At 44.1% G+C, this 22295-nt stretch overlaps 1 protein-coding gene across 2 annotated transcripts in view; it reads right to left on the bottom strand.

Moving 5' to 3' along the window:
• Positions 1-22295, bottom strand: part of MNAT1 (MNAT1, CDK activating kinase assembly factor) — a 102411-nt gene that overhangs the window by 19901 nt on the left and 60215 nt on the right. For both annotated transcript variants that reach the window (XM_026053769.1, XM_026053770.1), the window contains exon 7: positions 8774-8895. In XM_026053769.1, coding sequence (XP_025909554.1) covers positions 8774-8895 — 122 coding nt within the window. The remainder of the gene's footprint in view (positions 1-8773; positions 8896-22295) is intronic.

Here is a 22295-nt window from a genome sequence, read left to right as displayed (position 1 = left end):
TACACAATTGATTTTGCAGTGGCAAGCAAGTATAATTAATTGTTTTTGTGACATTTATTACTGCAACCGGGTTGATTTAACTGGTGTTTCTACTGTAAAATTATTCAAAAATTATTTCAAACTTCATCTACTTTTATTAAACACATTTATTTTGAAGGTATTTAATACCCAGGGCTGGCTAAACAATTTTAAAATGTGCTGGATACGCTAGTACATGTAAAACCCGTATTGTCTTGTGTAAATATGGGCCTTGTTTAGACCCTCGTCTCACAGGAAATTATGCCAAATGAAAACCATCTCCCTTCTCCACTCCCCCTGAGCAGGATTTATGTTTTTACATTTAATACCACTTAGGCAAAGCAGCAAGACCGCGGTGGTGTTACCTCCAGGCTCGAGCAGCTGTCCATCCGCGACGCCACGCTGCATCCAAAACTCTGTTCTGTCATTAAAAATAGTTCACAGCACTACCCTGCCTAACTTGAGCGCCTCCGTTGTGAACAACAGAGGGGTGCTTGCTGAAAGCACYGCGCTGCCTGCTCACCTAGAACGATTTTTGGGCTCATTAGCAAGCGATTAAAAGCAAAACCATGAGAATCCGTTCCTAGAAGTGTGTAAATGGTCTCTAGGTTAATGTGGTCTACAACTAATCACCACAGCATCCGTGTCCTGCAAACACTGGCAATCAAGATACCCTGATTAAAAGCTCCTCATGCCGTTAGTTCGCAGGATGGATATAAAGCTACCTGTAGTGCCCAACTCTAAACAGCGACGTCATTTTTTTAGGYTTGGGTTTCTCTCTTCCTCTCCTACCTCTCACACACATGAACCTCTAAACACCAAACATTCACAGTAACAACCTCGTGGCTGAGGCTTGGACATCTTCCAATTCCAAAGGATCCAAGAGCTTCAGTTTTGCTCTCTTTCCAAGTCCTGCTATGGGCATCCAAACTGAAGATGCCTGGCTTGGGGTCTTGGGCTTGCTTGCAAGCTCTGATTGAAGCCTCTCTTCTCCAGTTGGGACATTTATGAGGCGGCTCTTTCCTATACAGCTTCTCTTGTGTCTAGTAACAAGATCTGCTGTCTACGGAAGATCAAATTTATGAATGAAATTACTGACTTCAGTGAATGGTAGCACCCTCTGCGAGGAGGTCCCTCATTCCTACCATTTTTCACTCTTCAGATTCAACTTTAAATTCTTCAGATTCAACTTTAAATGTTGTTGACATTCATGTTCATATTCATGGTGAGAAACATCACCCACCATGAATAAGCTGGAACAAAACTATGTGAGGAAAGTTTTTAAAAGATCATAAGCAACAGCTTGAAAAGCTGCATAAAGCTTCAACCAGGCCTGTCCCCTGCTTCCTTCTGCCATTTCAGAAAACTTGCAATCCATCTTTTGATTCATTTGAAACATGAACACAAATTTTCATTTAGGAAAGCTGCTTATGACCGTGTCTATCAGTATCCAAGCAATAAAGATCCATTATTTCTGGTATTATTTTCCTTTTCAAGGGTCTCCTYTGTTGTTGTCCCATCCAATCTAATCATTTTCATTATCTATAAACTCCCCCTTCTTGGAAGAACAGCACTGAGGGGCCTAGAAAGCCCCCCACACCCCATTCACCCTTTTTTAGGGCTTCCTTCTTGCCTTTTTACTTTACAGATTCTTTCATGTGCCTTGCAGAGCAAGCTCAGAACAGGATAAACGCTACTTCTGTAGTTTAATTACATCTGAGGCTAACTAATTAAATAATGTATCCAAACAGGCCCTTGGTCTCTCTGCAGCCTAACCATGGCCTTAATAAAGCACTTTGTGGCCCAAGGAAGCACCAAAGCTGCGGACCCCAAAGCCGTCCTGCTGCTCGAGAAAAGACCCCTCTTACACGTGCTGACCAGGGAATTTTTCTACCCTCTTGTGGAAACTGTGCAGTTCCCAATGCAATGATATATCTGACTGGGGAATCAGAGGAAGGCTCAGAAAGGGTAATGCAATGGGCTGGAAGAGAAGCGAGAAAGAAAAAGAAGAGACAGGCAAGAAAGAAAAGGTAAAGAAGGAAAACACTGAGCACACACTCAGAAAATAGCAAATAATTTTGGAAAAGCAATGGGGGATCCTAAATTGACTTCTGCAAAATTATACTAAATTGACTTCTACAATTTAAATGGACTTCTGCAAAAYTGACCTTTATTCTTCTCTAAATAAATGCAGGACAAACAAGGAGCAAAATCTGCGAACACACACAATCCCAGGTGAACAATACATCAAAAGCGATATAAAGGTGGTGGACGATGGCAAAGACAAAAGGAATGGAGGATTATCAATACCGTAAAAACTACCATCAGAGACCATCAGGTACTTTTAAATGGCAATTTGTGGAGCTCAGAAAATAGGGCTGTTTGGCCTCCCATGCACCGTAATGCCTCAGCAGAGCTGCCCCGCTCTGCACCTGCAGACACATCAGGTTTTGCCTCTTACCAATTCCACTTACAAAGCCATCAATATTTTCTTCGTTTTCTGAAGCAGGTTTAAATATTTACTAGTTAACCACGAAGTGCAGTTTGCCAGATACTTCTCCATTCCTTATATTAACGCCCTGCATTTTTTTTTTTAATATGCCTATATCCTATGTATTTCAATAAACACCACGATTTAGCATTCTGCACGCCCACAYTACAAAAATAGCCTATTCTGGAATAAATGCTATAATTACATTTCCTACAGCGACCTTGTAATCTCTCGAGTATTTATTCTAGACTAAACAGCCTTACTCAGCTGCCCTGTGTCTGATTGCCGATGAAAGAAGCTTGTTTGACAACTGCTTCGAGCAGAAACATATTTTTTCCATGACTGCATGAAAAAGCGAAAAACATTACCAGACCCGTGCTCTGCACACAGAGCCTCGTGTCACATCGATGAGTTAATTTGGAAGGCAAACGCCAACAAAAACAATTACTATGGACATGGGGCTGTCATGGCCAGCTTTGGAGGATAATTTAGTGGCGCATTCGCAACTCCGGCCAACTTTATATATAGGGAACTAGACGGTGCACGCAGGCTTCCTTCTTTGTTTCGTTGTATTTTTTCCATATTCGCTGCTTTCATAACCCCCCCGAGGCCTTYTGGAGTTACTGAAGCCACACGATACCCACAGGTGGGCGGGCAGGAAGCAAAGCTCTCCGTTCCACAAGCAGGCCACTTTTAACATATTCAATTGCTAATGACCTTGACAGAAGAGCTCCATGCAAAAGACCATATTCTACAGGGTGTCGTTGGAAATGTTCATAGACTTTGGGGTTTTTTTTTGTTTTTTAACTATTTTTTTTTTGCCAGAAAGTTGATTTCTTAAACAGGAAGATTTCGGGCTTACTTGAGGTTGGACTCCTCTCCTCGGTTTCTATTTCGCTGGGAAAATGAAAAGTCAGTGCTAATCCATCACCCCTATATTAAATTTTTCATCCTTCCACAAGCTCACGACAGAACGGGTCGGATTTGTGTGGCAGGCTAAAGGGATGGGAGCCAATTTCTACGTCAGGGCAAATGAATATAGTTGACCAACAAATGAACATAGTTGACCGTTCCCGTTCCTTGTCCCACCTCCTCTTCAACAAGGCAGCCCATGCTGCCACATCTGCTATTCAATTAATTGTATCCACACAGTATTTCTGTTGTCATGCAATTATTCATGGCACATGCAATAAGAAAAATGGCACAGTGTGCCTTAAAGCAACAACCCTGCTTACCTGACACTTCCCACTTATTAGGTGCCTGATTTGAAGTTACCTGACGTCCTTCTCCTGATTTCAAGACATGAGGATGAGGCTCTGCAGCGGGACACATCGGGACACTCAGCGGGACACTCAGAGCCAGCAAAGCTGCTGCAGGGACGAGTGCTGCCCTGCAAATGCTCTGCAAAATGAGCCCTTGCTCTCACTCGGTCTTTTCTTTCTGACCACTGTGCACATTGACAAAGTAAATTCCGTCCAAAGGAGCAGGATGAATTCAGGGTGCAAAAGCAACGGACCAAAGCAGGTCAGATAAACCCCTTCACTTGCAGCTTGTCTTCAAGAAATGGCTTAATATCCCCGTCCTTTCCTCCTTTTCAAGTGGCAACAAATRGCTTAATATTTAAGTCACAAGACTTAAATGTTTAAATGGCTTAGTATTTAAGTCAGAAAGACAAGCAGATGTAAAAAAATCACCTGCTCCAACTTCCAACTTTTGAAGTCCTGTCACTCATTAAAAAATAAACTAAAATAATAACAACAACAACAACAGCAACAACAACAACAACAACAATAATAATACCCTCAGCAATTTTACTGTCTTAAGTTAAATGTAGAAACTCACACTGTTTTACCAAAAAGTATTCTGGCCAAACACCAGATCAGCTATGGCTTATGAATAGTTTGGAGAGCATCCTCACTATTGTCTTACTAAAATATATATATATAAAAATATTAAAAAATCACTGTGATTGACAGCAAAGGAGTTACCCTAGTCAGTTCTAGATTAAGTGCCAGAACTCGACATGTGTTTCAAATTACACTTCAACACTGTACAACATAGAAATATGCAGAAATTTTCCACTTGAAATGAAGGTTAAAAATTAAATGCTAACAAAGCTGTAGCAGATCTGCAATCCAGCCTTCTCATCTTAATTCAAAATTCAAAATGACTGAGCTGTCCTACACTATAAAAAAAAGAAGGAATCAATTCAGCCGTTCATTATTAAAAGCATAGTTGGCTAAATCATGCTCATTTTATGTATGGAATTCCCACAGAATTCTGATGTTGCTTCAATATTTACCCTTAGCTCTTCCAGTGACATCTTGCTTTCATTTAACTTTTAATTTAACAGAGAAGATATATTACCTATCCTCGTTATTCTTCGCCGCAGAGCTTTTATTTTTGCACCATAGTTAAGAAAACTAAATAACCCAAGTACTTCTCTTAATACTGTGGTTATTCTTGAAAGCAAATGGACGGATCAAAGGCATATTTTGCCTCAAGAAAAAAATCATGGATGTTTCTAGGGAAAAAAAAGGAATTTTACCGTCAAAAAAAATTACAGATTTTTCTTGACAGTAAAATAAATTCCTTTTTTTTTTTTTTTTTTTTTTTTTTTAAATACATATATTCCCATGGATGTGCTCAAGACGGATCACTCCAGAGCCAGGCAGGCAAACACAGCTCTACTTCAAGCTCACCAGGTCTGACTCATTCCCAAGGCCTGCACAGTAGCTCTCTGTTAAGGCAAAGCACTGAAGTCGACAGCAAGCCAAATTTTTAAGGCATGCCAGTAAATTAAGGACCCTTTATACTGTGAGAACGACGTGAACGGTGCTGCAGTTGCACCGGATCCACTCTGGATTCCAGGAGCCTGCTTGCAAGCTTGGMAGCATGACATTTGCACCCGTTTATCCCAAATGTTAATCACATAGGCAGGTTTTCAATTTATAGCAGCTTGCAGAGGCAGCTTGTGTGTGGCTCCTGCACAAGTGTCAATACTGGCTGTGGGAATGCAGTGCAGTGGCTCCTGCCCGCCTGACACACTCCCACAAATCATCCCAGGAATGTCTTCACATTTCGCAGGACCTCAAACAAATGCCATTTTGAAACCCAGGGGTTTATTTTGCTTCTTTTAATCAAGATTACATAATAAACTTATATTTTTAAGTCAAGGGAATTATTCACAAGATAAAGGGAACTAATTTCCATCCCTATCCTGTTTTGCCTTTTCACTGCTTGGCATGACAGCTTGTTATAGTTTGCAGCATCAAAATCCTATCTATTCCAGACCTCTGGCCACAAAGACAAATCTAATATATTTAGCTAAACATTATCAAAAAAGAAGAGGAGAAAAAAATACCTTCTTTTAAAGCCTCTCATGGAAAGCCCATTGCTAGAACAACAGCAGCCAGTGCTTGAGCCTTACTGTTTCTGCTGCCTCCTCTCCTTGAAAGCTAAGGCAGATCTTTATTTGATATATTAGAGATATATGATATTTATGATATATGATATTTGATGTATCAGAGATGAGATATTTGATGGCTGCAGACAAATAYGAGCTGGTCTAACCCGCTGAACACAAAACCTGAGCACAGGTGCCCTTTGCCACCTAGGTCAAACCCTCAGCAGCCTGGCTGGAGCAGRGCCACATCCAGGAGACCATCAGCAAGAGAGGCCCCATTGCAGTGACCAGCAGAAGGGCAGTYGAGGGAAGCTCTATTGGTGGCTGAAAAAAGTCCCCTCTCCTGCCAGAAAGTTCAATTCCTAACCTGTTAGTACAGTACAAACTGTCCCCAGAAAGCCACGCAATTCCAGATTATTGCCCATATTGCATCACTGCAGGAAAATCTGCATTTAAAGGGGGAGAGGGGAGAACAAAAGCCTAAACATCCTACCAGTCGTTTATGTTGACAAATCTRTTTCTTCATTCATCCCAGGCTTCCAACACAATAGCAAAAGACACACCACATGGACAGCAATGCTTTTCTACAGCGAGCATGCAAAAGAAATAAATTTACAGCCCCATGAGAAACTGAAAACAAATTTCTGAAGACAGTTTGAACATAATTTTCTATTTTGCAAAGTATGTGGAATCCATAAGAACGGCAGTGGGAGGAGGATGCGGAATCAAGTCTATTGGCCTGTGTGTGATGTTTCTTGTAAAGCCTAATGAGCAAATAATACGAGGCAACTTAAAAAGCAATTTTCTTTTAATTAAAGRAGATGCCTAACAAATGCTCTAAGTGATCCCTTAAGGATTCCCCCTTTTTCTTGCTCTTTGCTAGAAGCCTTCTTGTCAAAGGCCTTTTGCATTGCAGCAGTTCAAGAAGAAAGAAATTCCTGCACTTAGGCCAAAACCTACAGTGAGTCTTGCAGAAGGTAAGAGGTCAACATCTGAATATCTTAAATTTGGGGATCAAAATCCCCAAATCCCATTCTATTGGGTGTCCTGAGGATAATAAATTCTATCTTTAAAAAATAAATAAGTAATTATACTACCAGAAGTAAATTCCGAGTTTGGAGGTTGGCAGCATCTTTGCAATCCTTCTAGCTCCAGAAACTGGGATGGTAACAGCTTGTACATATGAGAGAACAGTTCAGCACCAACAGGTAGCCACACTTTAGATTGCAGAAAATTAACAAGAACATGAAATTTTGCTAGACCTGGTGACTATTACACCATTGAAATGAGCAAAAGCCCTCTGATTTTTGAGCACTGAGGAAAACTCTTCTTTCTTATAGAAAAATGAGGAATGTGGGGAAAAAGGGGGGGAGGGAAAATCAAAAAAATAATCATTTCACTATTCATCTGTCTTTGCACCAATCCTACTAAACGTGATAAAATTAGCAGGAGGGGATAAAGTTGCACCCAGCTCTTCCGCCTCACCCAGGCAGCTGTATGCAGCTGCCTGGAAAAAGGGAAAAAACCCAAAGCAGGGACCAGAGGCCATTCGTTAGGCATTCATCACCGACAGGAAACGCGCAAGAGTTCGTGTAAACACAGAAACACAAATATATAAACGGAGAGTCTTTCATGGCTTAAGGCAAGCCCTGCCCCAGTGCCTGCTGCTCTCAGGGCTTCATCGTCCATCRCTGGGTCCTCGAACCGTGTCCCAGGTTTGTGTGTGAGAGGGACAGGGGCAGCTGGTCCACGCAGGGYGAAGGCTGAACCTGGGGCTGCCCAGGCTCAAGCGGCTAATTAGTSTTTCTATACTAATTAGTGTAATTAGTGAGAAGCTGCTAGCGGGTAACGAAAGTTACGGCTGTCAGAATGACATAAACCCAATAAAAACAGAGACAGGCTCAACTCTAGCTTTGAATTTCCAAAGYGCCACTGGGCTGATTATCTGCTGAAAAAGGAACCTTTATTCACCTCTCTGTCCTTTTCTGGATGAGATGTGATGAGATTCCCCTTTGGATTTCAGCAGCTCCTGACTCCGTATGCTCACTTTTGTCCAGGACTTTGCATCTCAATTTTTCGCTGTGGGTATAAAATTAACCACCCTTTCTAAATATATATATATATTTCTTTATAAAAAAAGTTTGTGCCTTGCCACCTGATTGTTCACCCTGCAACACATCTTTCCAGCCACCATAAGTGCGTGTGACCTGCAGAACTAACGCAGGAGCAGCTTGGTGACACGTCCTGCCCGAGGCCSTTTTCGGATGGCGCCGCAGCCTCTACCTGCTCTTGAGCAGACCTGTCCCCTTAGGGCTTCACAGCTCTGTCCCCCTGGCACAGCAGGCTCCCAAATTCGGGCCTGGCTGAGCACCAGGATGCAGCCCAGTCCTGCATTATCCCTATGGACCAAGCCAAACTCCGGGCTTCATTTCTCACAAATGCAGTTTGACTGCAGACAGCAGTCGGCAAGTAAAATCTACCCCTTTTCCATGGCAAAAGGCCCAACTTTAATATTTTTACTGGCTTACAGCTGGGTAAATTAAGCCCCAGATTTTTATTTATTTATTTTCTAATACCGTGCAACTGAAAATGAACAGCTACTTCACGACGACTGCCAAGGACAACCTCAAAAAACACTAATACAATCCAGTCCAGCTCTCAATAGATCCATAAAGGCCGGAGGACCAAAAAATTTCGCTTATCCACCCAAACAAAATGTTGGTTGGGCAGGAAGTCTGATATTTCATTAAGATTCTTTAAAAAAAAAAAAAGAAAAATGTGTGCTAGCAGAGCGAAGATGGTAACGGCTCCARATAAAATGCCATGAAATGGGAATTAAAACTCTCTGTGTTACTTACCCCAGCCTTCCCAGCATTTCCAGCTCTGGAACTTGTGGTCCATATGTCTCCACTTGCAGAGGTTGATACTCGTACAAAGCTTCCTCTAATTTCTGAATGGGAGCTAAGGAAATATGCTGACCCTGTTGAAAAGAAGAGCAAAAAGATTTCTGCACACTGGGAAAAGGTTTTTTGTTTTGAGTCTTTTAAACAGGTTGCAGGAAAAGSATTTACCCCATTAAGTTCAGTTGGACTGAGACCATCCCATGAAGAACATTATCTGCTATATCAACTGCTCCTTCATTATTTTATCTTTTTTTAACTGGATTTTACAGTTTGGAAGCAATGTTTCATTAGCTGTAATCCTTCAGACAGAGTAGGAAGGAAAAGGCAAGTTTTATTGAAGGAAGGTTTCCCGTCAGAGCAAGGCTGCTTCCAGTGTCACTAGTAAAATTATTATTAGGTAAAAGTTTTGTGTATCAGAAGTAATATCAAACAAATGTCTCTGAGCAAACCTATTACGTTCTGTAATCAATGATTTCCTGAAAACCCCAATTAGAAAGGGAAGTTGCTTCTCTTTCTCTCTGCAGGCTTTGCAAGCTACCATACATATAATGGCTCTCAAGATAGACCTTTACAGTGCAATACAATTAATTCATTCAGCAAATTCCCATTTGTTTCATAACAAAAGAACAGAGGAACCCCCCAGCATCAGATCTTAATTCCAGATGGTCCTTTTGCAAGCCCTGAAGACCACTGAGAAGCAGCTAGACTTTCCACCCCGCCGTCCCCAGGTCCATATCGCTCCAAGCTCTCACAAACTGGGAGACTCGGGGCTGCAAAGCAGGGGGCAGGAGGAGCTGAGATAGAGCCAGAGTTAACAGATGGTGCTGCGTGACATTCTACACTGATTTGTTGATCTTTCACACAGTTTCAATTTTCTACTGTATTCTACGGTGCTCACAAAAATTAGCAGCAGCAGCAAAAAGACACAGGGCACTCTGTGATCTTCCCCAAGCCAGCCTGGCTGCCCCCGAAAGAAATCCGGCTTCGCATCTGCAAGAGGCAGGAACTTTGCAAAGGGCTCGTATTGTTTTTGTGGACGTTTTGTCTGCTCCGTGGTGTAACCCTCCGTGGAAGCCTGGCTCCCACCAGCTACGGCTACGGAGCTCCGCTTCCCCGGGCCGCTCATGCAAGGAGCTGACCCCTCCAACGGGCACGAGGGTGGGTTAAAACTAACTAAAGATAAATAAGAATAGTAAAAAAAATACAGAGGATTTCTGGATAGGAAGCTGCTAATTAAGTTTGTGTCGTGCGGGCTGATGACCCTCCGGAATTAGCAGCATAGATGTTTTTGTTTAGAGTTGCAGCGGGCAGATAAGAAAATTCAAGACTTGAGTCCTTGAGAAGTGCTACCCCAGATGCAGACAAGTAGCTCCAAGAGGGACTTRTTTCTTTGGAAGTAAAAGCAGCTCAAGTTTTCTATATATTTCTGTTTTCTATATATTTCGATTTCTAGAAATGCATCAGGGTTAGGGGGGGTGATGAGAACTGATAAACTCTGGCTCTATTTGCACCCCTCAGGAGCTCCCAGGGGCTGCTGCTCCCACTGACAACAGCTGCAATATTAAAACCATGCAACCATACACATTAAAATAAGCAAACAAATTTTAAAAAGGTAGGAAAAGAAAGATTAAATAGGCAGGTTTATGCTGCTTTATGACATTTTAAGGTACAAATGCAAGATCTTGCTTGTGGTCAGCGAGTCGCGGGATGGGCGACGAGGCACATCCCATGGATAATCATTCCAGGGACTAAGGATCTCACCAGGAAGTTCCCCACTGGCAGCTTGTTTCTGGTYGAGCAAGCCCAGTTTCAGAGCACTGACTCCATCCCATGTCCTTCTCGGTTACATACCAGGCCACGGTGCAAGCGTTAAGAACTAGTAGAAGAGTTAAGAACTAGAATAYACCAGCTAAGAACTAGTATATACTGCAGCATGGCAAAATAATTGCAGTAGTTTATTCAGATTACATCGAGTTCACTACACTGAATACTGTGTAGATCACTGAGAAGAAACTAGGGCTGGAAACCAGGGAAAGTTTGGGACGAGTGGCACCTTTTCCCATTTTACTGCTGTTGGACTAAGGTGCATCTACAACAACTCTTATTGAAGTTAAAAGGCTCTATTTGACCGATATTACCTCAGTGAAAAGCCATTTGGGCAGCTGTATGTCACTTTTGCCTCTCTGTCCCAAATGCTCCCTAGTCTTTTCATAAAGGACTGGTATAAAAGGAAGCTGTGGTCCAGCTCCAGAGATACCACTGGAGAGGACAGCTCTTACCTCAGGCTTACACAGCACTTCTACACACACAGAAACAACATTTCACATCCCTGAGGTAAGACTGTTCCATTTCCCGTATTCCAGCAGCCAGCCTCACCTTTCTCCAGCTTTTGGAAAGGTTTCCTAGCGTGCCAAAGCCCAAAGGAAGGGAGCAGGGAGCCAGCACCTGCTCCTGCGTGGCCTTCTCCTGGCAAACCCAGGCACCGCCGCTGTGCTCACGGGTGAGGATTTCTCATTCCCCTCGGATGCYGTAATGTTTGTGTGAAAGACACTGACAGTATCCAAACGAAGAGGGAAAACGCTTCCAAGAACAGAGGCAGCAGCCCGGCCTGCCCGCTCTCCCAGCCGCCCCTATCTTCATGGCATCCCAGGTTTTAACCCCCCTCAATTTATCTTCAGCATCATCTCTTACGTTGGGGAACAGAGGGAAGCACAGGGTGCTGTTATCTGCAAGGAGGACATTTGCTTCTCCTCTCTACTATGTTTATATAAAAGCCTGCACAGCAGTAGCTTTGTGAGCAACTGCTTTTCCACTCGAGCCTGGTATTACTTAGACCAAAGACACACAGGACTCAGCGGTTGGGGGAAGCCTTTTATTAAAGGCTGTCTCACAAACGGAATGGGCAGCCCGATTTGCTCTTCACTGCCCAACGCCGCTGGAGACATCTCAAATATTCAGCCATTTTTTGGTTCTGACTGGGATGTGATATGGAAATAAGTAAAAAATATTTTTTTTTTAAGGGGGGGAGGGATTATTTATTGAAATTTAATTTTAAAACCGCCCTCGCAGTGACAAGGCGCTTATTTCACACAAGGCCCAATCGTACCTAACTATGTCCTTTCAGGAGAGGCTGTGGAGCCCCAAAACCAGCACCTTTTCCTYAGAGGTTGGCCAAGGGAATCTTGGCAAACGCCAGGGCTGCCTGTGTCCACCTGCCAGCATAGAGTGGGTGGCTCAGAGCACATTCTTCAGTCCAGAAATACGAGCTCGAGGTGCAGCCTTCATGCTCCTTCCCACCCTTCCTCTCCCCACTTCCCCCCCAGTCTCAAAAGCTCCATCATCTTCCCTCACCAGCAAAGGGCAACAGCAGCCGACTGGTCGGAAACCTCCTTCCCGCGGGTTGAGAAGGAAAGGAAAGCACRAGGACAAGCAAAAAGAGTAGGGAGGGGAAAGGGGAGGAACTGCAAGGCCACAAAAACACCCCCAGGCCAGAGACAGCAGCCAGAGACTGGGGTCATTAAAACTTGTCCAGACAACACGCGAGTCTGTGCTGGATGATGCCAATAAACTTTTCATTTTAACACATAACAGCAATAGTCATATTTATGTGCCAAGGCCTGCTAAATCAGTGGGCAAAAATGGGATTTTAGGCATAATGATTTTCACGGCCAGGCTGTAACGTGGCTCACTTGGGGTATGGGCAGCACCGGGCGCAGAGCAGAACTGAGGTGATTTGCAGCCCGGACACGGCTCTGCTCAAACCCACRCCGAGCAGCGCACGGAGAACGTGCAGCGCTGCGGAAAGGGCAGCCGAGACCCTCTCCGCTAACTGAGGCTGAGCTTAAACWCGTTCTTCTTACAAGTAAATGTGCAAAAATACTGCATATTCCTTGCATTTTGTGCTGCAGGAAATCTTAAATTATTTTAAGCGCACAGTGGAATTGAGACTTTGAAATCAAGGCTTTYATGTTAACAGGATTCTTAGAAACAATATTCATGCAAATATTTTGGACAAATTAGCTTAAATCAAAAGCTATTTTTCCAGTTTCCACCCTCACTATTTGTTATTGACAGACCCATGTCCACAGCGTTAATATGGATTTCTGATTATCCACTCTGCCTACAGTAACATCCAGGCCAAGGAGAAAGAACCTAATAGACTTGGAGGCCTCTGTTAATATTTTTTTAACCTTYAAACTCCCCATTTTCCACGGTGTTTTTAAATAAACAGGAAAAAGTCAACCTAAAAGGTATTATATCATTCCTTAGTCTACAAGTCCTATGTTGGTGACTTTTTTTTCCCCATAGAGACTCAAATACTTGATAGCAACAGCTCTTTTTATTTTCTGTTCTTTTAAAAAAACAACAGTAAATCTATTTTTTTTAAACCCAATTATCAAAACCACTAAGGGGATACCCCAGGAGCTGGRTAGAAAGAGCAAAATCTCACACAGAAAAAACATCAAAAATCAACGTGAGTCTTTCTACTGATCTTTCCAAGCTTTGAACCTCACCACGCACAGCAAGATCAAGAGGAAAGATTCAAGTATCCGCTTGTCTCTGGGAAACTCAGCTCTGTCACAACAATCTGCCTAGATTTAGGCTTCTTTTTTTCTTTTCTTGGAAACTCAATTTGCCTTCTGAACACCAAAACTGAGTGGAAAGACACGAGTTCTTCAAGGAGAGCAGAAATAAAGACGGGAATCGGAGCACTGGGGATGCTATTAACAGGGACGGCCACATAGATGTGATTTATGACGTGCAAACAGGTATTTGGGAAATCAACCGCATCGTTACGTGGGCTAAATCACATGCTCAGCTCTACTTCCCTCCAAAAGTTTCCTCTACAACATTTTGACATAAATGATTATGTGACCCGACTTACCTTCCAGCTCTTGCCAAAAGGGCCCGTTTCTGTAATTCTGCAGCAGAAATCCTACGCTTGCCCCATGTGCTGGAACATGACTCTCCTGGTTCGGCGCCAGGACCAGGACTTAGCGACTTCTCCCTTGGCGGCCCCGAGGCTCCCACTCGACTCGGGGCATCATCCTCGCGAGAAGGGCTGAGCCCTGCAGCCCACAGGATCCTGTGCAATGGGTCCCCACTCCACTTCTCATACCTTGGTTGCTGCTGCTACCACCCAAAGGGAACGGAGACACCAGCAGGGATCAGTTTGGGACCCCCTCAATSTACTGCAGTTCTTGTTTTGCTGCAGGAAAGCCAAGAGCAGGAAAATTCCTTAGGATGTCCCAGCGAACGGTGAAATGTGCAGGAATTGCAGATTCTGCTTACTGCAGATAAGATACTGCTTATTGTAGGATCTCATATAAGCAGCCCTGGAGAGCTGTCTTCCACTAGCTGCTCTTTTCTGGGATGTGCTAAAGCAGAAATGCACAGCTATACAGTATCATGTCTGAGGAATGCGCAGCCTGACAGACGATTTAAAAAGAAGGATTGCTTAAAACGGCAAAATCAAACAGAAAACGGCGCTCAGGCTTTAGAAGATGAGGAACTATATAGAACTCAGAGGTACATATGCATTACAGAGCATACAGTCTAGACGCAGCTTTCCGTTAATAAAGATACCACCACAACCAGAGCAGAAAGAAAGGGAGACTCATTAAATAATTACAGTTTAAGCAGGGAGTGTCTGGCAAAACAAAACTAAACTAAAAAAAAAAAAAACTAAAAAAGAATCTTTTGCAGCAATGTGGCCAAAAAGCAATAAAAGGATTAAGCAAAAAGACCATAAAGGCAAAAGAAGAAAATTAAGCATGAATAGAATAGGGGGAAAAAAAGGCAGGAGAGAAAGTCAAAAGCAATTAGAAACAGGCAGAGAGATGAAAAGGAAGAGCATAGAAATACTGGAGTCCAAAGTGAGGTGAAAAGGCATCACCAGGCATTAGTAGTACATAGTAACTCTTGACAGTATTTATGGGCTACATTTACTACATATTTTAAAGGAAAATTGAAACTCTTCAGGAACATACTGCTTTTAAAAACATAGTGATAGTAATTTTTTTTTTCCCTCTCATTTCCGCACGCAGAACAGCAATCAAAATTAGCTAATTATTTGAGGGACAGGAAAATAAACCAACTTCCAAGCCACCTCTCCTGCCAACGTAATACACATCCCATTCCGGGCCCTGCCCTGAAAATGCACCTCAATCCTGTCAAAACAAAAGCAAAGCTCCCCAGGGCAGAAGAAACTGTATTTTAGCTCTTCACAAAACATGCCCTTTTGTGCTTCCGAACATGCTGTATTAGCATCTGTATGAGTTTCAATGTAGGATTTAATTAGATGTATCAAAATGATATTTCAAGCCAAACCCCAGACCCATGCGAGAGCTCCCAGGCCCATCTTTCCAAGCAGCAAATGCTTCCAGGACAGATGAGCAGGACTTTGGAGAGGATCTGTAGAACTTCCCTGGTTCAGAAGCCCCGCTCTAGGCAGCCCTGCAGGCAGAGTCCCTCTACGAAACCCAGGCTTAGCATCACAGCCTAGTATTTTAATATGTTTTTAATGGCTATGACTCTGTAGACCCTTAAAGCACAACAGCCAAAAACACCTACAGCATCCACAGAACACAAAGGTAGCAGGCCTGGAAAAGCCTTTTCTACCTCTACCTCTACCTTCCTGTAGAGAAATAAGCCGGGWGTTAAACAGAAATATAACCATCTGCATTTCATTCAAGCTGAGGCAAACCCTATTCATCTATTTGCACAAGGAGCAGATGCTTCATCTGTTTTATCTTGGTCACTAGCTGCCCTCCGAGCGAGGGGAACCGCGCGCCACGGCGCTCGCTCCTCCTCGGGAAGCGATGCAAACAAGCGGCAATCCAAGGAAAAGAAAGCCCCAAGAACCCTGATTTTCACTATTTGTTAAGCAAAGGACTAGAGGCATAGGAAGGCTGTCTTTTCTTTGACTTTCCATGCTATTTCCATACAGGAAAATGTGTCCCAGGCTTGTCACAGGCGATGCAAATGCCTTCGAGCAGCTCGGGACAGCCGTGCTCTGAGCGGCAAACAAAATGAGCCCATCATTTGAATTCCCTTAAAGCTGACAACGGGGGGATAAATAAAGCAGAGATTACTCTGCAGTTTAACAAGCCGTGTCTAACGTCTTTATGCACTTGGAGATTATAATTTAATTAGCCTTACCTGTAAGCTTAAGGGGAGAAAAAGAAGAAAATCCAAAAACTCATTTTCTCCTCAACTCTGAGCTATTAAGTTCAAATCTCTATACAAGAAGTAATAAAAATAGTTTGGTTTCTGGTAGCAATAACAAAAATGAGGGCAAGATTAATTCTTACACTTTTATGGCAAACAATCTAAAGCAGATGTTTGAGAATAAAAGCGAGATGTCAAAGTAGTTAATAAGAGCTTTTCAAAACCAAACAYAACAAGACAACTTGCAGCTTTATGTGCTTATATAAAACTCTAAATCATCTCAGGCAGCTTTCACCCCGAGCCCTTCCCTGCTCTATGAAGCTCCCCGATAACCCAAAATGCTGTATTCAAGTCTCAACCACAACAGATGCATCTCTGCTGAAGGAAAGTGTGTGCAAGGGAGATCCGCTGATTTGAGACCAACAGCTGAATCTGGGCCCTTCTCATTCACACAGTTTGAGTATCCAGAGTTTCTGGAATAAAATTTCTGTCTTTAAGAAACAAAGAGTATTTTRAAGATATTTCAAGATACCTGAAAAATCAGATTGCATTTACATTTCCTCCAAAACACTGTTGTTCTCAGACGGAGCTCAGACCTCAYACCACAAGGTTTAAACCAGCACAGACACTCCCTAGAACATAACTTCAAACATCCATTTGAACTCATTTTTTGATTGTTGAGTTCAATGAGTTGCTCAGCGCAGACATTACACCTCCCAAGGGCAGGTTTCAGTGCTCACAGGCAGCAAAACGGAGCCCTCCCACCGTTCCTGCGGCAGGCGTTTGTCCAAGGCAACCACCAGCGCATCCCTCCCCAGTGAAGCGGCTGTTGTTGGGAGCACGAGCGGCACCGGGGCAGCTCGAAACACTCTCTGCTCAGAGATGCTTTCCCAGAGCCCTCGGCAGGAATGCACTGATTCCAGCACCCCGCYCCTCCGAGGCCCCATCTCCGTCTCYGTGGCCCCGGGCGCCCATCCCATAACACGGGGYTCCGTGTGCCCGGCGCGCGACACACAAACCCTGCCTGGCCGTAACCGGCGGCAGCCTGGGAAAGGTCAGGAAGCAATCCAGGAATTCTGCGGGAGATGCGGATACGAACCGGCTTTGTTGTCTTTCCTGAGTGCTGGGAGCTTGGGGAGGGGAAGGTGTTGGTGTCACCCCCCGCCCAAGCTTTGCTGCTGCACTAAAAATCATATTAATCCCATTGCTCCGTGACGAGTGTTTCAAGAAGCTTTTAGCCGGTTTGGCTTCCTAGGCTGCAGGGCGGTTGTTTTTCTCCCCTGCCCCCCAGCTAACTCTCGAAGTTTTGGCAAAGAGAAGAAAAATGAAGGTACGATGTATAAGTCTCAAGAAAATGATATTTCCAGCAAAAGAAAGCAGGGCCGTATCTGAAAGCTACCAAAGAAATCCAAACAGTTTAAAGCACCACAAACCCAAACAGCTTTACCCTAAGCTTTGGATGTAAGGCAYACATTGAGCAGGCATAAACTGAGGCAAACCTGGTTTTGCCTTCGGATACCGTTAATCCCAGCTTGGAGGTAAAAGGCAGCGCGGCAGAAGCCTCCTCTCCCCATCCCCTTTCCATGGCCCCTGCGATGGGAATATCCATGGTGGGGCCGAGCAGCAGCAAAGAATTGCCCAGGCCTAAAGGCTGCTCACCTTGTGCTATGGGCTATAAGTCACCCTACCAACAATAAATAATAATCACCCAACAATAAAAGGCTACCYGTGAGTGATATAAAACCCGCTCTAACCCAAAGGCCTGGGTGACTCGGAGCAAACGGGCAGCCCAGGCAGGGTAACGAAGGGCCCCTGTGTCTGCTCCCTTAAGGGCCACAGTCTGATTTTAGTAACTCAAAATGCTCTGTCATGCGCCCGGGTGCCTCTGTCGCACACGAACACACAGCAGAGATAGGACCAAATAACAAAGTGTCAGTAATTAGGGAGCTCAGCCATGGCATTTTCTGTGAGCAGTGTTGTGCCCGTGTGGGTGGTTATTGCACATAACACATACACACAGCTGCAGGTGAATAATCAGCCGGGGAAATTAAGCAGGTGTTAAAGAATAGGTGCACAAGGCCCCGCGATGCCCTGAGCCCACGAAGGTCCACGCGGACTCTGCCCACCCCGAGGCCCCGCGGCCGCCTGCGGGAAGGGGAGTCCCTCTGCCCTGGCACTCGGATGGGCTTCGGGGCCAGGTTTGGGAATSTGCGTGTTGGAAACCACCCGTCCCAAAGGCCGGCGGCTCCCAAACCCCCACGGCAGGAGCTGCAGCGACTGCTTCACCCGAGGTGGTAGCCACTGGGGCACCCCATCCACCGCAGCGCGCGGGCAGGTTTGGACACCGACGCTCACCATGTTTCCTTATCCATCTAAACGGACACGCGGTCTCACTGCTGCTGTTTTTCTTTGACAGGAGCTGGGTATCAAGACAGCAATAAAATTAAGAGCATTTTGAAGTATATAGAGTTTTCAAGTCTCTCAAGGGCTGTAATTTAGTACATAGATCATCTTAATTTTAGCATTTGGTCCTCAATCCTGCTTTACCATGCACAAGTTGAGGAGACAGCTCCTTGAGGGGCTATGTATAATTGGGGCTATTCCTTGCACCAAATAGTTCAAGCATTCTTAGGAAGCTGATTTGCAAAGAGGTTCCCCAATTTCCCCAAGCAAGTCCTTAAAACACCACAAGGAAGAAAGTAAACAATATACAAATGGTATGACAAAACCGCTCAGTAACTTGCACCATTTTATAGAGCAGATCACAAATCTAAGAAACCATTTATTGCAATTAATTGCAATTAATCGCAATTAGTGTCTTTGGTGACATTAGTGTGCATAATAGCAGAATTGCAAAACGCCACGCAGACAAACCACAAGCCTCTGCAAAGCCATGTTCAGGCACAGCCCTGCTTACTGACAGGGTGCAGCTAATTGCATGAGAGCTCTTAAAGAAAATTCACCTTGCAATATATCACTTAAGGCTTTCTTTTTAAAAAAAATACACCCTCTTTAATCCATATACTTACTAATCCGCGTAAACAGAAAACCCTTGATGTGATGCGTTCAGCACAGTGCCATTTAAAGCCCAGCACATCACAGAGCCCCTAAGTCTTTTTGGAAATAGCTCGGCAGGTCAGGAGCCCTCGCTTTCCACCAGTTGCTGCCCCACATGCTATTGCCAATCAGCTGCATTTGCTGCAGCGCATTCCAAAGTTTACTAATTAATCTCTGCTCTAAACCCCACCGGTGGCCGGCTGCCATTCGAAAAGATCATCGACTTTTATTTAAAGACATAGTGACCCTATGGTCAAACTCAGATCTGAGGTGGCCTTTTTTTTTGCCTTTATTTTTATTTATCTACTTACTTATTTGTAAGTTTTAAAATTTCAGGTCTTCAACTTCCAGGCCTTCAACTTTGAATAGATAGACCAACTATTTGGAGGAGATGGCTAACAGTTTGTGAGCATTTATACTACACGGCTCAAGTTATCCTGATGTTTTTTGCCAGGAATTGAGAAAATGTTTGCATTTGCCCATAAGCAGAGGGTGCGAGATGCAAAWTTATGGGGTAAAAAAGAGACACAGCTCCTTTTTCCCCCCCTTTTTTTTTTTGGCAAAGCAGCATCACCCTTKGAAGCCCTGTGTTTTACCAACCCCTGCGTCCTGCTGTGTTTCACGTGTGGTTTTCAATCTCCCTTTCTCCGGGGTCGCCCTCATCCCGCAGCGCGGCCAGGCCCAGTGCCCTTCACAACGACCTCTCCCCAAGCAGTTGTGCATTTTCCTGGGGTGTAAATCCTCGCAGACAAGTCGAACCTGTTCTTTCTGGCACGCTGCCCTTCAGATGAATACTCGCCTGAGATTTATTATGAAAGGGGAACGAAGGGGCATTATTGCACAACAGGCACCCTGCACACACGGCTAAATTTCTGTCTTTCACAACTCCTTTTAAATAAACCCATCTTCTTAAAAGCACCAGCCTTTCTGACTTGTCACCAGCTCTCTGCAATTAAATTCAGTGCCCTTTCCAAAAAGGGAGGCATGTCCAGAAAGCGCATGTGTGCTAAGGTGCTCTATATTGCCATTAATAAGTAATATTCCTACTTCCTGTTACTATCCACCAGGGATTAGTGTTTCCTAGCACACCATTCACTTACAACACTGAAGTATTATTCCACGTTGTAGCAACATAGAGGGCTGTAAAAGGGCCCATTAATTATTCTTGCCATGCCATGGAGTTGCTGCAGGATATTAGACTGTCTCCACACGAAAGGCACTCCTAGAGCAAAATGATAAATGACAACGTTTACTGGCTTTTAATTAGGTTTCTGAGTATTAAGAAAGGACCTACAGAGGTAATTTCCCAGCCTTTGGCTTATTATTTTTGCATGCCCTTAGGCAAACTGGAAAAATCATTCAACATCAGTGGAATCGGAAAAGAAAGAAGAATTGGGAAAGAATTGGGAAAGGGGCAAACTTTATAAATTCAATGAATCTGCCAGAATGGCCAAAGCCATAGCCATATCATTCCCGTTATCCACATTATCCGCATTCCTTAGCGTTTCCTAATTGATCCATCAAAAAAAATTTGTCCTGGTAGGGAAGGGGGTGGGGTGGGAGAGCAAAATAAAAACCCTCCCAGATGAAGTCGCGYGGCCCAAACCTGTGTTCGAAGCAGCCTCATCTGAGAAGGCCTCGAGGCAGGCCAAGCTGAACTCCAATGCTGCGATTGAGACGGCTCTTCCCTTACCTAAAACTCAAAGGCCGCTGCAAGGTCCCCTCCCGCGGTGCCAGCTGTCCTGGACAGGCAGCCGTGCCTGTACATACCTCCAACAGGGGAACTGAGCCACGGCTGTTGCCCCCTCGTCACCCGTGTGCTGCCCACAGCCGCTCCAGGTACAGCTCCTCTCCCCGCTTCCCACAAACCTCAACCAACCTACAGGGAAGAGCTGAAGAGGCTCTGCTGTGACGTTCATGCATCCTTTACCCCCAAATCCAGATTTCTTTCCCCTTTTCCCTGCTCTTCTTTCCTCCTCTCACGCTCTATCTCCATCCCAAATGCTTCATCCTCTCTTTTCCACTCGTCTTTCCTGCGTGCAGGCTGTGCTTTCACAGCTCCTGAGCTGTAGGAAGAGCTTTTGTTAAAAACATATCCAGAGCAGCAACATTTTTTTCACTGTTTTTGGATTTTAGGGCGGGTTTTCTTTGTTTGTGCTCAGTTTGGGGGAGTTTTCTTCACTAAGTGCACATCCCTAGGTCCCCTGCTAGCCAGACCAAAACCCTTCACATTCATTGAGACCCATTCAATCAAACCGAGCTCCCCTGAACACAGAGGCCTATTGCAGGGCAGCATTATAGGCCCAGACACGGAGATATAGGCACATACGTACACACATCCATATACGTCATTTCAGATATACGTGGCTTTTCCTCCATACCAACCACGTCCACGGTTCCCTTTTTCTACTGCCCTCCAACAACTTCACCTGCACCACCTTCAAACGTGCCCGTCTCCCTCCTCCATGATCTACTTCACTGCCCCAGAATAATGCAGGTACTGCCGCTCTTGCACAAACCCATCATTTCATTTTCTACTAATCACTGCAAATATTGCGCGTTCCAGCTTCCTGGCCTCCCTCCAGCTTATTTAGATAGATTGCTCCACATGTGCTCTTTGTCCTTCCATTTCCTTTCCATACCATTATCCACATGCATTTAAGCTAGTCAAAGCAGGTTTCTTTGTATCCACAGAATTCTTAAGTATTTTGTATTTTTTAAAATAGAGTCTGCAAAAAAATACATGTTACTGTGCTGATCCATAGCCTTCTTTGCAAGGCTCAGAGGATTATACTGCTCTGCCTCATATCCTGCGGGAAACATAATGCATGTCACAAATTATACCACAATCCTGTATTTCCCCCAAAATATAGAGTTACCTGTGTAACAACTAATTTTAGGGAAAACAGAGCAATAAATTAAAATAGTTAATTCTCTGCTTTGATACTTTCCATATCCAGGTTTCTCTTCTGAAAAAAAATAAAATAAAAAATGTTAACAGGAGCAGAGATGTGCCAGACTTTCCGAGACCAAGGCTCTCCTTCACGAGGATAACTTCTCTTTCATAAGGGGCCAACGCTGTCAGTTCTCCTTTCCAGCRACACCTCGACTGACACGCTGAATCCAGACTAGGTATATAGGGGGAAATTCACCTTTTGATGTCCAACGCCAATTGCCTAAAACAATATTCCCTTCTCCCACCCTCTGCACCTGAACAAACATTCTTGAGGAAAATTATTATTATTGAAGT

The sequence above is a fragment of the Nothoprocta perdicaria genome, unplaced genomic scaffold (genome assembly GCF_003342845.1).
Source record: "Nothoprocta perdicaria isolate Ctin4 unplaced genomic scaffold, notPer1 scaffold_118, whole genome shotgun sequence".
Taxonomy (NCBI): domain Eukaryota; kingdom Metazoa; phylum Chordata; class Aves; order Tinamiformes; family Tinamidae; genus Nothoprocta; species Nothoprocta perdicaria.
Note: the sequence above shows the minus strand (reverse complement) of the source record. Positions and strands in the feature narration are given on the sequence as shown.